The sequence below is a fragment of the Amblyomma maculatum genome, chromosome 9 (assembly GCF_055883805.1).
Source record: "Amblyomma maculatum isolate TAMU_Amacu chromosome 9, ASM5588380v1, whole genome shotgun sequence".
Classification (NCBI taxonomy): Eukaryota; Metazoa; Arthropoda; class Arachnida; order Ixodida; family Ixodidae; genus Amblyomma; species Amblyomma maculatum.
Genome location: NC_139352.1, coordinates 14235513 through 14247767, shown reverse-complemented (window position 1 = coordinate 14247767; position 12255 = coordinate 14235513). Strand labels below are relative to the sequence as shown.

The 12255-nt window shown below is 42.8% G+C and overlaps 1 protein-coding gene across 1 annotated transcript; it reads left to right on the top strand.

Moving 5' to 3' along the window:
• The first annotated feature begins 799 nt into the window (after positions 1–799).
• On the top strand, positions 800–4324 carry LOC146178384 (uncharacterized). Its single transcript, XM_084578217.1, has one exon. It carries the CDS (start codon positions 909–911, stop codon positions 2340–2342), a length of 1434 nt encoding a protein of 477 aa, XP_084434343.1. The 5' UTR covers positions 800–908; the 3' UTR covers positions 2343–4324.
• Positions 4325–12255: the final 7931 nt, after the last annotated feature.

The following is a 12255-nucleotide window of genomic DNA, read 5'->3' as shown; positions in this document are numbered from 1 at the left end:
TGACTGCATGGAAATTTAATTTGGCATTGGACACAACAAAAAGGAGGCTTACTGCATCGAATCATGAAAATAGACATGTGTAAGCGACCCTACGGTGAAGCTATCTAAAAAAGAGCAGGAATTTTTGTAAAAATAAAAAAGGGAGAGAGAGAGAGAGAGAGAGAGAGAGAGAGAGAGAGAGAGAGAGAGAGAGAGAGAGAGAGAGAGAGAGAGAGAGAGAGAGAGAGAAAAGACCTTTCGTGTCAGATATGTAACACGTTTATCCACAGATACGATTGCAACATTGCTGGCTTGTTGGTTTTAGCTTTGTTTTTATGTGTGAATTATGTTTGTTCTTTGCAATAAAATTCCAATCGATAGTTAGCGCTCCAGTGTCTCGTGTCGCTTTCTACACTTGTTTTTCAAAAGCGTTACGATATTCGAACAAAATTGGACACGTCTGCGGTATTTCAAAAGCTACAAGGAGGGGGTAAAAAAAAAAAGAAAACACTGTTCGTAACTTCACAAGAAAATAACAGAAATCGAAACTAAATTTAAAAATGTGTAAATAACACAGTTCTAGAGAAGTTATTTTAAATAAATTATAGTCACCTCAGCTGAAGTTATTTTATATTATTTGTTTATTATTATTAAAAATATGTGTTATGCTGGGCAAGCAGAAAACACTGATGCGTTCGAGTATGTTCTTTTAAGTGTTTTTGTCTAGGAATATAGGTGGAAAGAACACGCTTTGTGCACTTGTGTGAGCGGTGCTATGACGTCATGTATTCTTGCGCAGATTTCAACGTACTTTTGTACTGTTAAGAACGCACCGCGGAAAAAAAACTCGAATCAAATTGCGCAAAGAGAGCGGGCGTGCGCGTTGTTTGTGTGCGGTTGTCAAGTCAAAGAAAACGTTGAAGTGCGAAATGGCGAGCCATTCCTATACGTGCGTTGGCTTTTCGGCTAAAATAGATTGGAAAACTATCGAGTTCTTGCTGCCCATGCCCGTGTACCGTATCTGCAACATCTGCGGCATTGTACCCGACATGATATTCAGTCTGGAGTGCGGCCACGTTTTCTGCCCGACGTGCATGAACGAGCTGATGCTCAATTCGCCCGTCGTCGTGTGTCCGTTCGACAAACAGACTTTCGAGCATGGGAGCGTGAGTCGTGACTCTTCTTCAGAGGGTTACGTGAGCGGCTGCAAGTCTTACTGCCTCAACAAAGCGTTCGGTTGCAACTATGTCGGGCCGGTGTCCGAAATGGTCGAGCACTACTACTCCGAGTGTAGCCACCACGTTGTGCGCTGCCGCTCATGCAAAAAGCCCGTCGCCAGACTCAACGTCTTGGCCCACCTGCGGAGCGGCTGCCTGACTCAGGTACTGACGTCGGAGCTGGCGCGAGCGCCGGCCGGCGCGGCCGACATCGGAGGTGGATCTGACGCGGACAGCTACCTGTCCACGATACTGAGCAAAATTGAGAACCTCGAGAACGTCGTCTTGACGACAACCAACCGCCTCGAAAATATGCTGCGCGATAGCGCCCGTGGAAGCAGCACATCAGCGGCCAGCAACCAACCACAAGTCGAGGCGGCGGCGGGCGCGACTGTTGATTCCAGGCCGGACACGGCTGCTGTGGACACTGCTGCTGCAGACACTACCACACAGGAGGAGGAACAGCCCGATGTCGAATTGGTCGAGCAGGCTGCTACTGCGTCGTCCCCATCCAGAGAGACTGCGGCGCCGGTTGTCAACGGCGATGCGACAGCCGCTGACACGTCTACGTCTTCTCGGGATCAGTCACCCTCCGAACCTGCGGCGAACAGCGAAAATGGTGCGTCAGAGGAACAAGCAGCCGAATCCACTTCTGATGCAGCTAATGCAGAACCTGATACGACTCCACAGGCATTCTTCACATTTGACTGGGAGGTCAAGCCTTTCCGGAAGTATCGTAATGCGCCTCTGCAAGTATTTACGAGTCAGCCACTCATCGTCGGTGAGAGCGGGTACAGGGTAAAGCTCGAAGGAAAATTCCATGACTTGGGTGGCCCGGCCCTCTTTCTCGGTCTCTACATGAGGATCTTGAAAGGTCCCAATGACAACACACTTGAGTGGCCATTCAGCCGCAAGTGCTCTTTCATTTTACTCCACTCAAAGAACCGCCACAGAGATTTGACATTCAGGTTCAGCGATGAGATGAATGTCGAGGAAATGCAGAATGCTGCAAACACGAGTTTGAAGCGGCCGAAGCAGAAAGAGAATGACAGTGTTGGCATCGACAAGTGTGTGTCAGTTGCACATATGTTGCAGGGTGGTTTTGTCAAGGGCAATGTATTCAAGGTCCGTTTTGTTGTCGAGTGAAGAGCTGTTGGGATCATTTTCCAGAGTTGGAGAAAAGGTGTTCTGGGAAGTTCTTGTAAGTCGAAAAGCTGGGCACACAACCACATTTCGATCCACAGGCAACTGCAGCTTTTTGTCCTATAGATGGCTTGCACTGACATTGCAGTGGCTACCATATTGTAAGACCAGAAATTTAGCTAAATTCTATGCCCCTTTGTCTGATACGATTATAGAAACCCTCACTATGGAAATCTGATTGAAGCTGTGCAGGTTTGTTCATCATAGCATTTGGCCCATCATCTGCAAGACATTGGTAAAGAGCTCATTTGCATCTATGCTACTTCTTGATTTTTGGCAGCACTTTTGAGTCACCTGTTTCATTTTTCTGCATGAGGCACTTACAGTTTCAGCCAATAATGTCAAAATAATTTTTGTTTCTAATGGTGGGAGGGTAAGGAAAAGGGGGGGGGGGGGGGGGGCAACCAATGGGTTCATATACTTTTTACTTTCAGCTTTGAAAATTGTTTAATATTTTCTCGTGATGTATTATTTCCTTAAATGCTGGACATTTTTACTTGGTATGGAATACCCTTGATAACAATCTATCATTAGTCTTTACATAGCAGTATCATTCTGCAATTCATGTGCATATTTTATTACGACAGTCATTATTTGGCAGCTGTTCTCCTGCATTTTGTTGTCCTTTGTACATGCAGTGATTACCCTCGACGACTGCCCAGAGGACTTTGCTATTGATGTGTGCTTTCAATCGGAGATGGAACAAGGTTACTCTTTCGGTTGTATCAGCAGGGTGTGTATTTCGAGTTCACGTCATTATCCGAAGGGTCGCTATGTCCGACTTTGAGTCATCCGATTGGCTGAAACACCATAGCTGGATGTCGTTACCTCTTCTGGTTCTGGTGTTTCCACCAATGAGATGACTTGAATTAGGGAGATAGCGACACCTTTGATAGTGACACAAACTTGGAATAGGACACCAGGTCTACTTCAATACATTGCTCGAAGCTTTTTTTGTTGCAGATTTCTGCATGTTGATTTTATGAGGCATGGCACAGTTTCAACTGAACAAAGGACTGTCATAGAAACTGGGCATTTATACCTACTGTGGAACAATCTGATTCTCTCTGTTGTGTTCACTGTGTGCTTAATATTTTATGTACATGCTCCTAGATTGTAGCGAGTCGTGTTTATTGTGTCTAATAATTCCAGCAACCTAGCTTTGTCACATTGTGTTCAGTTTCCACCGTTTGCTTTTTTTAGTATGAGAGTGTTGATTGTTGGCAAGGTTTATTGTGTCTTCTTCATGTTGTTCAGTTGCTTGGAGTGGCAAGTACAGTTTTATGGTGTTATGTTTTGGTTCTGATCTAGCTACCATGCAGTTTCACATGTTTAAAACGTCTGTGATACAATCTGATAGCAAACACTAGAGGGCAGGTGCCAAGTCTGAGCTACAGTGCTTGTGTCTCTATGGTTTGCATTATTATTTGGCAGAGCTCGCTTTTGTGAATTTTGTCTGCAGAACCCAACAGCTGCCGTCAAGAAATTTTGCTTGTTCTGCCACACCCCGGCTAGCCTTCTTTAGAGAGTGGTTCAGTCTGTACTAACTGCATTTGTTGTTTTCTTGCAAAGACCTGCTACAGCTCAAGCTTCTGATGAAAATTAAGAATTGGCTATTAGACTGATTTCCTGAGGAGTAGTTAGTTGGAATGCTTATGAAAAGTTCCCTTTTTTTTTTTTCAGTTTGACTACATTTGTTTTTATGTCTCATGTGTGCCATCTTATTATTATTTTGAGGGTTTAGCAACATGTTTTTTGCTTCCCTACATATTTGTTCACCTTATGAAATACCCACTGTTGTTGTGGAGTTCTAGAGCAGTGTTCAGTTTTTGTTTTGCGTATGTTTGCATCCATGTGTTGGCAGGCATGCTGCAGCACTGATGGGACGCAAATAATTAAAACACAACGTGTGTTGAAAATCTCAATCTCTTTTGGCTTGACAGTCCTTGTGCTGTGAAGCAAAGTGCATTTACAACCTCAGTATGGCATTCTACTTCACAGCCTGGTTTACCAGTGTGATTCCGCATTCCAGCAGCTTGTTCAAATATAGGTCATTTTTCCTCCTTTCTTATGTTTTTACTATATTAGTGACATTGACATATTAAACATGTGTAATCAGTGTTCTACCGTAATTTTGGTAATTTTATTATATTCTTCTCTTTATACAGTTAATTTTTAGCTGTGAATAGTGGTTTGGGGATACTTCTCAAAAGAATCATACAATGGTTGCATTCTTATTGTGCCTACCTCTGGAGCTGAAACTTTATCTACGCTAGCAACCGCATTTTATAATTTATCTTGCTCAGTCCCGCATACACTTTCCGCTGCAATGCTATATTCAAGGTGACGGAGATAGGAGGTTAAGAGCCCATTCTGCTGTCAACAAGATACTAGGGTGTGAAGCAGTGGCTATGACAATGCGGCCGTTAAGTTTAAAGAGATTGGTCTGAAGACTATGATTTGAAGACTAAAAAATATTCATAGGCAGAAGGAATGGCGAGTTTTAAATGTGCACTATTTTGCATGAATTCTTCCTGCAAGAGGAGCTTCTCATTGTTTGCCTACTATTCCCCCATCAAATCTTCAGTGAACGAAGACAATGACAATTTAGGGACAGCTGGTGGAGCTTGGAACGCTGTGAGAGTATTGAAAGCCATTCTCATTCTAAAGCGAAAGCTTGAAATGCAAAGTTCACAAAACAAATCGAGAGCATTGCATGTGGTGTTATGAAAAGAAGAATGACAGGGTAACCTTGGAAGGTGGGCAGGAGGCAGTCTGGTTCAGAGAAAGTAATTTTGTTTGGTTACCCTAGTGAAAATCAGTTCCATCATGGTAGCCTAGCGGTTAGGGTGCTTGGCTACTGAACTGGGGGACCCGGGTTCGATCCCAGTCATGCCCATCATTTGTATATTTTACCATTAATATTTGTAATACCACTACCAGCCGTGATGACCTTGTTTCGATGGAAGCAAAACACAAAGCGCTGGTGTACTGTGAAATGTCAGCGGACATGTAAGAACTGCAACTGATCAAAATTATTTAGAGCGCTTTTTTACTGGATACGTCATAGCCTTAGTCACTTTCAGTCGTTAGTAAACCCCATAAGCCAGCGGAAATCAAGAACAAGCAGTGGGTTGGGTGGGGCATGTAATGTGGTGGACATTTAGCTGTTGGTAAGATTAACGGAGGGGGTTCTAAGGGCGAATGCAGTTTAAGGCAGCAAAAAGTTGCATGTTGAGGTGAGGTTACGAAGTTAACAGATAAAGTTTTCCTGGCCAGCTCTCTGTCCTGCATGATAATTGATGGTTTTATGTAATTGGAGGATTACGGACCTGGAGGCATTTTTATCCTGAAAAAGGACAATGCCCTGTCATGCAGCAACAGTGGCTCATTCATGAAAGTATATGGCAATGGATCTGCTGACATGAAATGTTGAGCTGATTTATTTCATGCAGTTGTTTGCGCCCCTTGCGAGCTTAGACCGAATGCTGCAGACATAACAGCATTTATGTTGCAAGAAGGGCGATGCGGTTCCAAGTTATTTCCACATAAGGTTACAGGTCTTACTAAGAACGTCAAAAACAAGCAGCAGGGCCAATAGTAGCTAGTGCTGCCAGTAAGGTTTGGCAGGAAATAAATTTGTTGCATGAGATTATGCCAGTTCTTCGTCATTTCTCCACACTGCGCATCAGTTTTCTTTTGCGAAACAATTTACCTTGGTGTCCTGCTTTTTCTATTCTGCTATGGTGATCATACATTCCGACAAGGCGTGGCAAAAGAGTTGCGCGTTTCCTGAGCATGAAAAGATACAGATGCAATTAATTTCAAATAATAATGCAATGTCGTAATAGAGAAAATGCTAACTTGTGAGCGCAAAAAAAATAAGCTTGCTGTTTAAGCTAACTAGGAACACATTTGCTATCAGTGTGAAGTGTCTAGGGATAAATTCTGAAGGAGTTTGCTGCCCTATGCCAGTGGCTATTGCACTTTGGAATATTCTGTTTAGGCTTTTACTGCCGCCGCACCGTCTTTTGCGGGCAATCTTTAGGTCATATTAGGAAATGATTTGCCTGTGTACCATATCTTTATGCATAAATCTTTATGAATCGTATATCGTAACAACGCTCAAATATCTTGTGGTTGTCGTGGCTTCAGTTAATGATCCATCCTTCAAGGCACGAAAAATCTGCGATGAGCTCGGCCTACATGTCAGCGAGGAAAGCATACGGAGAAGTCTCCATGATGGAAATTAAAACCGGGCCACCTCGGCAAAGCCGCGACTTGACTCGGCGCACCGCCATCAGTGGCTGGAGTTCGCAGAGGACCACAAAGTATGGACTCCAGAAGACTGGTTGTTCATCCTGTTCAGCGATGAATCAACATTCTTCACGTGATGAGACCAGTGGCAGAGAGTTTGGCATCCTGAAAACTACCGGTATGCATTTGATGCATCCTTTTATACCAGTTGAGTGGAAAAAATGCTCGCTTTCTTTTTTTCAGTTATGAGGAGCAATATATCTTTGACATGCTGTCGAGCGGGCGCACAGCAGTGAATGTCTGGGGTGCTGTGAACTAACAGTGCTTGGGACCCATCTACTCAAGGCAAGATGACAGGGGAGGCATACATCGAGATCGGGGAGAATGTTTTGATGCCATATGTGTTGGATGGGCCATTTCCGGAAAGCTTCTTCTGGCTTCAACACGATCGCGCTCCAATACACACGGCTAGAGGAGCGCAAGCCTTTCTGGACAACAATGCCGTAATGCAGGTACAGTGACCAAGTGGGGCATGATGAAAGAAAGACTCTCCAGGCTTAGGCTCCAGTTCCACCACTTCGGGCCTGCTCTGAGTTGCCATTCAAGAGGAGTGGCAGCTTCTGTGGGCGGACATAAAGAGCTGGTGGACTGGCTTTATCAATCACTGCTGAAGCGCATGCAGTAAAGAGTGCTCGTGGTGGAGCCGCTAGCTTTAGATTGAGTTTTATGAGGTGCTTGTTGCTTTTTTTTTTGTTTTCTTTTTCACCTAGGTGACAAATATTCCTACCCTTTTCCTTCCCACGCTCTAAAGCCGGACTATTTTCTCTTTAAGAGAGAGGGCGTGCGTGGAGTGTAAACACGTAAATAATTCATAGAGAAAGACTCAAAAACATGACGTTAACAAAACTATTTACTAAAATAAAAGATGATCCAAGTTCTAAAGTGTAATAAACGTTGGATCTCTCATTTTTAATATTGTCCGAAGTTTTGGCATGTAAGGGCTTTACTTGGAAGTGCATCACAGAGCCGAAAACATTTTTTTTTACGTTGTCAGCATCTGTATTAAACTCGCAATGGGCGTGAGCTGCAGCAGCTTAGCACGCAATGTTTGGTTCCTGCGATAAGAAAACTGCAAAGAGCATTGCCGGGGCCTTTGGGGCCGTATCGGCGAGCAAAAAAGTGCAGAAAAGCCACCGTAACAAGCTCTCTGTCCATGTGGCGATCAGGTACAAGGAAAAAATCTGTCAAAGCGCGCTGCGCACCAGCTATCGTCAGCCACCGTAAACCTACCAAGAGCATTATCTCTCACTGCTTCGTAGCACTGACAGCAGTCCAGGCCACGCGTTCCGTCATTCATCTTGTCTGTGGGTGGCTGTACTTCAAAACAAAGCCAGTAGTGAAATTATGGGAAACTGCAAAAAATGCACAGTCCTTTCTACATGATGTGCTTCTTTAAAAAGAAACCTTTATTGTTGGAAAAGTGGTGTGGCAGCCATTATAGCTTATTTATTGAAAATTTCTCATTTGGGAGGGAAACGTTGCTTGCCTTCCACCCAGCCCTTAAATTTCTATTAGCACAACATGAAAGTTGTGATTTTCGGTTGTCCAGAACATTAGCATATTAACCGACTTGTTCTTCAGTAGTAGAGGTAATTTGTTATGAGACAAGGATCACAAAGATATGCTCTTGCAGTCATGACCAACACTGCCTGACAAAGAAACACTTCATACTAACGGACTGGGGGCGAGTTGGTGCATGATGAAATGAACGGCTATGCAACAAGCTTGACAGAAGCAATGTGGTGTCCCTTTCTTGTTTGTATTCTTGTTTCACTGCCATTCATTTTATCAAACACTTCATACCTTTGCATGTTTTGATGCTATTCACTGTTTAGCCATTTTTGCTGACAGTTCTTTTTCTCTGGCAAACTGAAGGATAGGAGCAATGGCTGCATTCTTGTTCCTTTGAACATAAAAGCGGCGGCATGGCTAAGTAAGTACTTCCACAATAAAAATGGGAGGCATGTAGCAGCGCGCGACTTCATGCACACCCACAGTACCTGAATTGATAATGAGGTTTTCCTTACGAGGCCGTTAGCTTAGTCTAGCAGAGTCCTTCAAAATATTGAAGGGCTCTAATAACTAGCATTCAAGGTTGGAAATACGCAAAACCTTATAGTACATGCATACCTTTGTGATGCACTAGGTTTCAAGCAGTGTGGAAATTCACATATTTCAAATTATATAAACTCATTATGATCTCTACTTTGATAGCTGCATACAGTGGACGCACTAGTATCATCTAGCAAAGCAAGCTTTAGTCTGTTTCAGGATTACAATAGTAGCATTCAGACAGCCCTTAGCACTATCATTATTTTGTGGCACATAATTAAGGCTTGACGGCACCAGTGATTGGCCACTTTGATCAGCGCTATTGCTGACTTCCACGACTGCAGTTGTGGCCTATAATGGTCTGAGCATTGGCCTTGCGTATGTCGGTTGCAGGGATTAATCCCCTGTGCTCCTAGCCACGCTCAGGATTCCAGTGAGTTTGCAGACTGGTGTTTGGCTTTTTTGAGGTGGAGTGCATAGCAAATGAGTTTTTGAAGACACCTTGTGCAGACAAAAAATGCTTGATGCCTTGGCACTTTTTCACCAAAACTGCCCTTTTGTCATTGAAATTTATTTTGCCATTGACTACCACACAAGAGGCAGAAATCTAAACTAGAAAGTATGTGAAGTATGTGTTCGTTGCGAAAATAGCATGCAACATATGCTGCCCTTAATGGCTGCATGCTTATGCACTGGTTAGCAGGTGTTGGTTAGATTGAAAATTAGGAATGAAAAAAAGGAGTGCTCCTGCCTGCTCCGCTAGCACGCAGAAAAACTTTTAAAGTAAAACACTCACAACATGGTTATGGGTCTGTGACACATAGGTAATGTGTATGTTTGAGTACCTTGATGAATTCTTTCTCTAGATGCGGTGGTTCCTATAGGTGACAGAAGTGACGGCGGGTGGGGCGAGGGGAGGGAGGGGGGGGGGGGGGTATTCATAGCACACATGTAATTATAACCAAGTCAATTGTATTTTCTCGTCCTTTCCTTAGTTGGCTCAATTTGCATCAGTTTCGCATTCAACCATAGTAGTAAAAGGTTTTGAACACCTTTAGATTCTGGCCTACTGCACCTGTCATGTCACCAAGCATGCATAGTACAGTCTTTGTGAAAAATATATGGCCCAAGGGGTTCGCTTCTAAGCCCTGTAACGAGGCTCCTGGAAGCAATACTGGAGTATACAAATAGGTAAGCTAGAGGAGTGTGAGGATGATATCTGCTATCTATGAGATTTCGAATACTATAGAGATGAGCAACAAGCCCATTTAGTGTTAATGGCACGGAGCGCCAAATTTTACACTCAATATACAGCTCATCTATTGATCCCAGTAAAACCTCAGCACTGACAGCCACAGCACCTAAAATGTTGAAAAGAAAAATGATAGAAATTATGCTGGAAAACAAATTAGGGTTGCATAAACGAGAAAAAGCTGCATAAGACTAACATAAAATAAATTGTGGCAAAATCTGTAATACACAAAACATACATAATGTTTTTTAATGGTGACAGCATGCCAAGCAAAGGATGGGAATGTTGTAGAGACAGCAAATATTTTAATTTGTGAGATGATTGATATATTTCCTGGGTATGGTGGGCCACATTTTTCTAATTGATGTGAAGTCTACACCTAAGTACTTTAACTGTTATCCTATGAATTCTGCTCCTACTTACTGCACAGAGTATTGAAGATGTCAACTGACCTGATTATTAGTTTTAGACCTGCAGTCTCATCCAACCTAATAAATTGTTGCCAAAGATGCATTTTATCTTCCTTTTAGCTAGATTATCTTCCTTTTAGATATACTATTTCCACAGTACTATACACAGCTTGCTTACAGGAAGTATTCAGAGACTTGGAATGGGAGCAATTATGAATGAGGATTTATGGAGAATACCTCAGCAATCTGCAATTTGCTGATGATATTGCCCTGCTAAGTAGCTCAAGGGATGAACTGCAAAGAATGATTGATGACCTAGACAGGAAGGAAGGAAGAGGAAAGGCAGAGAGTTTAGCCAGTAGAAGAAACGAGTTTGCTACCGTGCACTAGGGGAAGGGGGTGAGTGTATATTTACAGTGATGGGAAAGAGAGGGATGGGTGAAGTCATTATAGTCACGTCACAGCAAAATCACAGCCTATCGATCAGGCCCATGGTTTTCATGAAGCAGAGCATTGCGCCCGGGAGGCCTTCACCGTGACGATCGCCACGGCCAGTGATCTAGAATCTTGGTTTCAGTCAACGGGTGTCCATCTAGATGCTCCAGCGCACAGCAGACTCTCTGTTTTTCTGCACTAGACAGGATCTGGACAGGAATAGCAGGAAGGAAGGCTTTAAAATCAATATGCAGAAGACTAAGGTAATGTTTAAGTAATAGCAGTTCACAATAGGTAGCGAAGCACAAGTGGTCGGCGATGTCTACTTAGGGCAGGTAGACCATAAAAGGGAAATCAAATAACTAGGAGAATAAAATTGGGATGGAGCGCATTTGGCAAGTATTCACAGATTATGCCTAGCAGCTTACAGTATGGCTCAAGAGGAAAGTTGCAACAGTTACATCTTACCTGTACTCACTTATGGTGCTAAAATGTGGAGGCTAACGAAAATGGTTCTGCTTAAGAGTTGAGGACAATGCAGAGGGCTATGGATTGAAAAATGCTAGGTGTAACGTTAACAGTTAGGAAGCGCTCAGAGTGGGTCAGAGAAATAACTTGAGTTAATAACATTCTAGTGGAAATCAAGAAGAATGAATACAGCTATCTGCGCAGGCAGCAACTACCAAACGTTGATGCGCCAATTATGTGGGACTACTTTGCACAGTTCCTAAGGTAAATTGAAGCGCAAACGAAAGACGATCCACAAAGAAGAGGCAAACACAAGGACAGGTGCTCATACTCGACATAAGCCATCCCGTGATGAGACAGTGTAGACCAAAGTTCAAGTGTTAATCACAATTAACTAACCTACGACTATTAACGAAGACCGTCAATTAGTGTATTGCTATAGTGGTATTGCAATAGTACCAGATATAAGCCATTGCGTGATATATGACTTCACATTATAGCTTAAAGTTCAATTCTTAATCACAATTAACTGATCGACAGCTATCAGCAAAGACCGGCAATTTGTATATTGCAATCATACTAGATATAAGTTATCCTGTGATATATGACTTGAAAAGCCTAAAGTTCAATTTTTCATCACAGGTAATTAAATAATGGTAATTAATTAGGACTTGCCCATTGTCAAGTGCAATTATACTCGACGTAGGCCAGCCAACAATTAAGACAATGCTATAACCTGCAGTTCAATTTTTAATCAGTCAACTAATTAACTATTTATAATTAGTACCAATAACAACGTTAGTGCAAATATACTTGACATAAGTTTTCCATTGATATAATAAATGTGGTATTGTAGCTAAAATATAACAGCTATGCAGCTACTGCCGATACTGTATACATATGTGTACACGACGCTCATCGG

Coding starts and splice junctions, on each gene's coding strand:
- LOC146178384 (XM_084578217.1), top strand. CDS start 909: ATGGCGAGCCATTCCTATACGTGCGTTGGCTTTTCGGCTAAAATAGAT.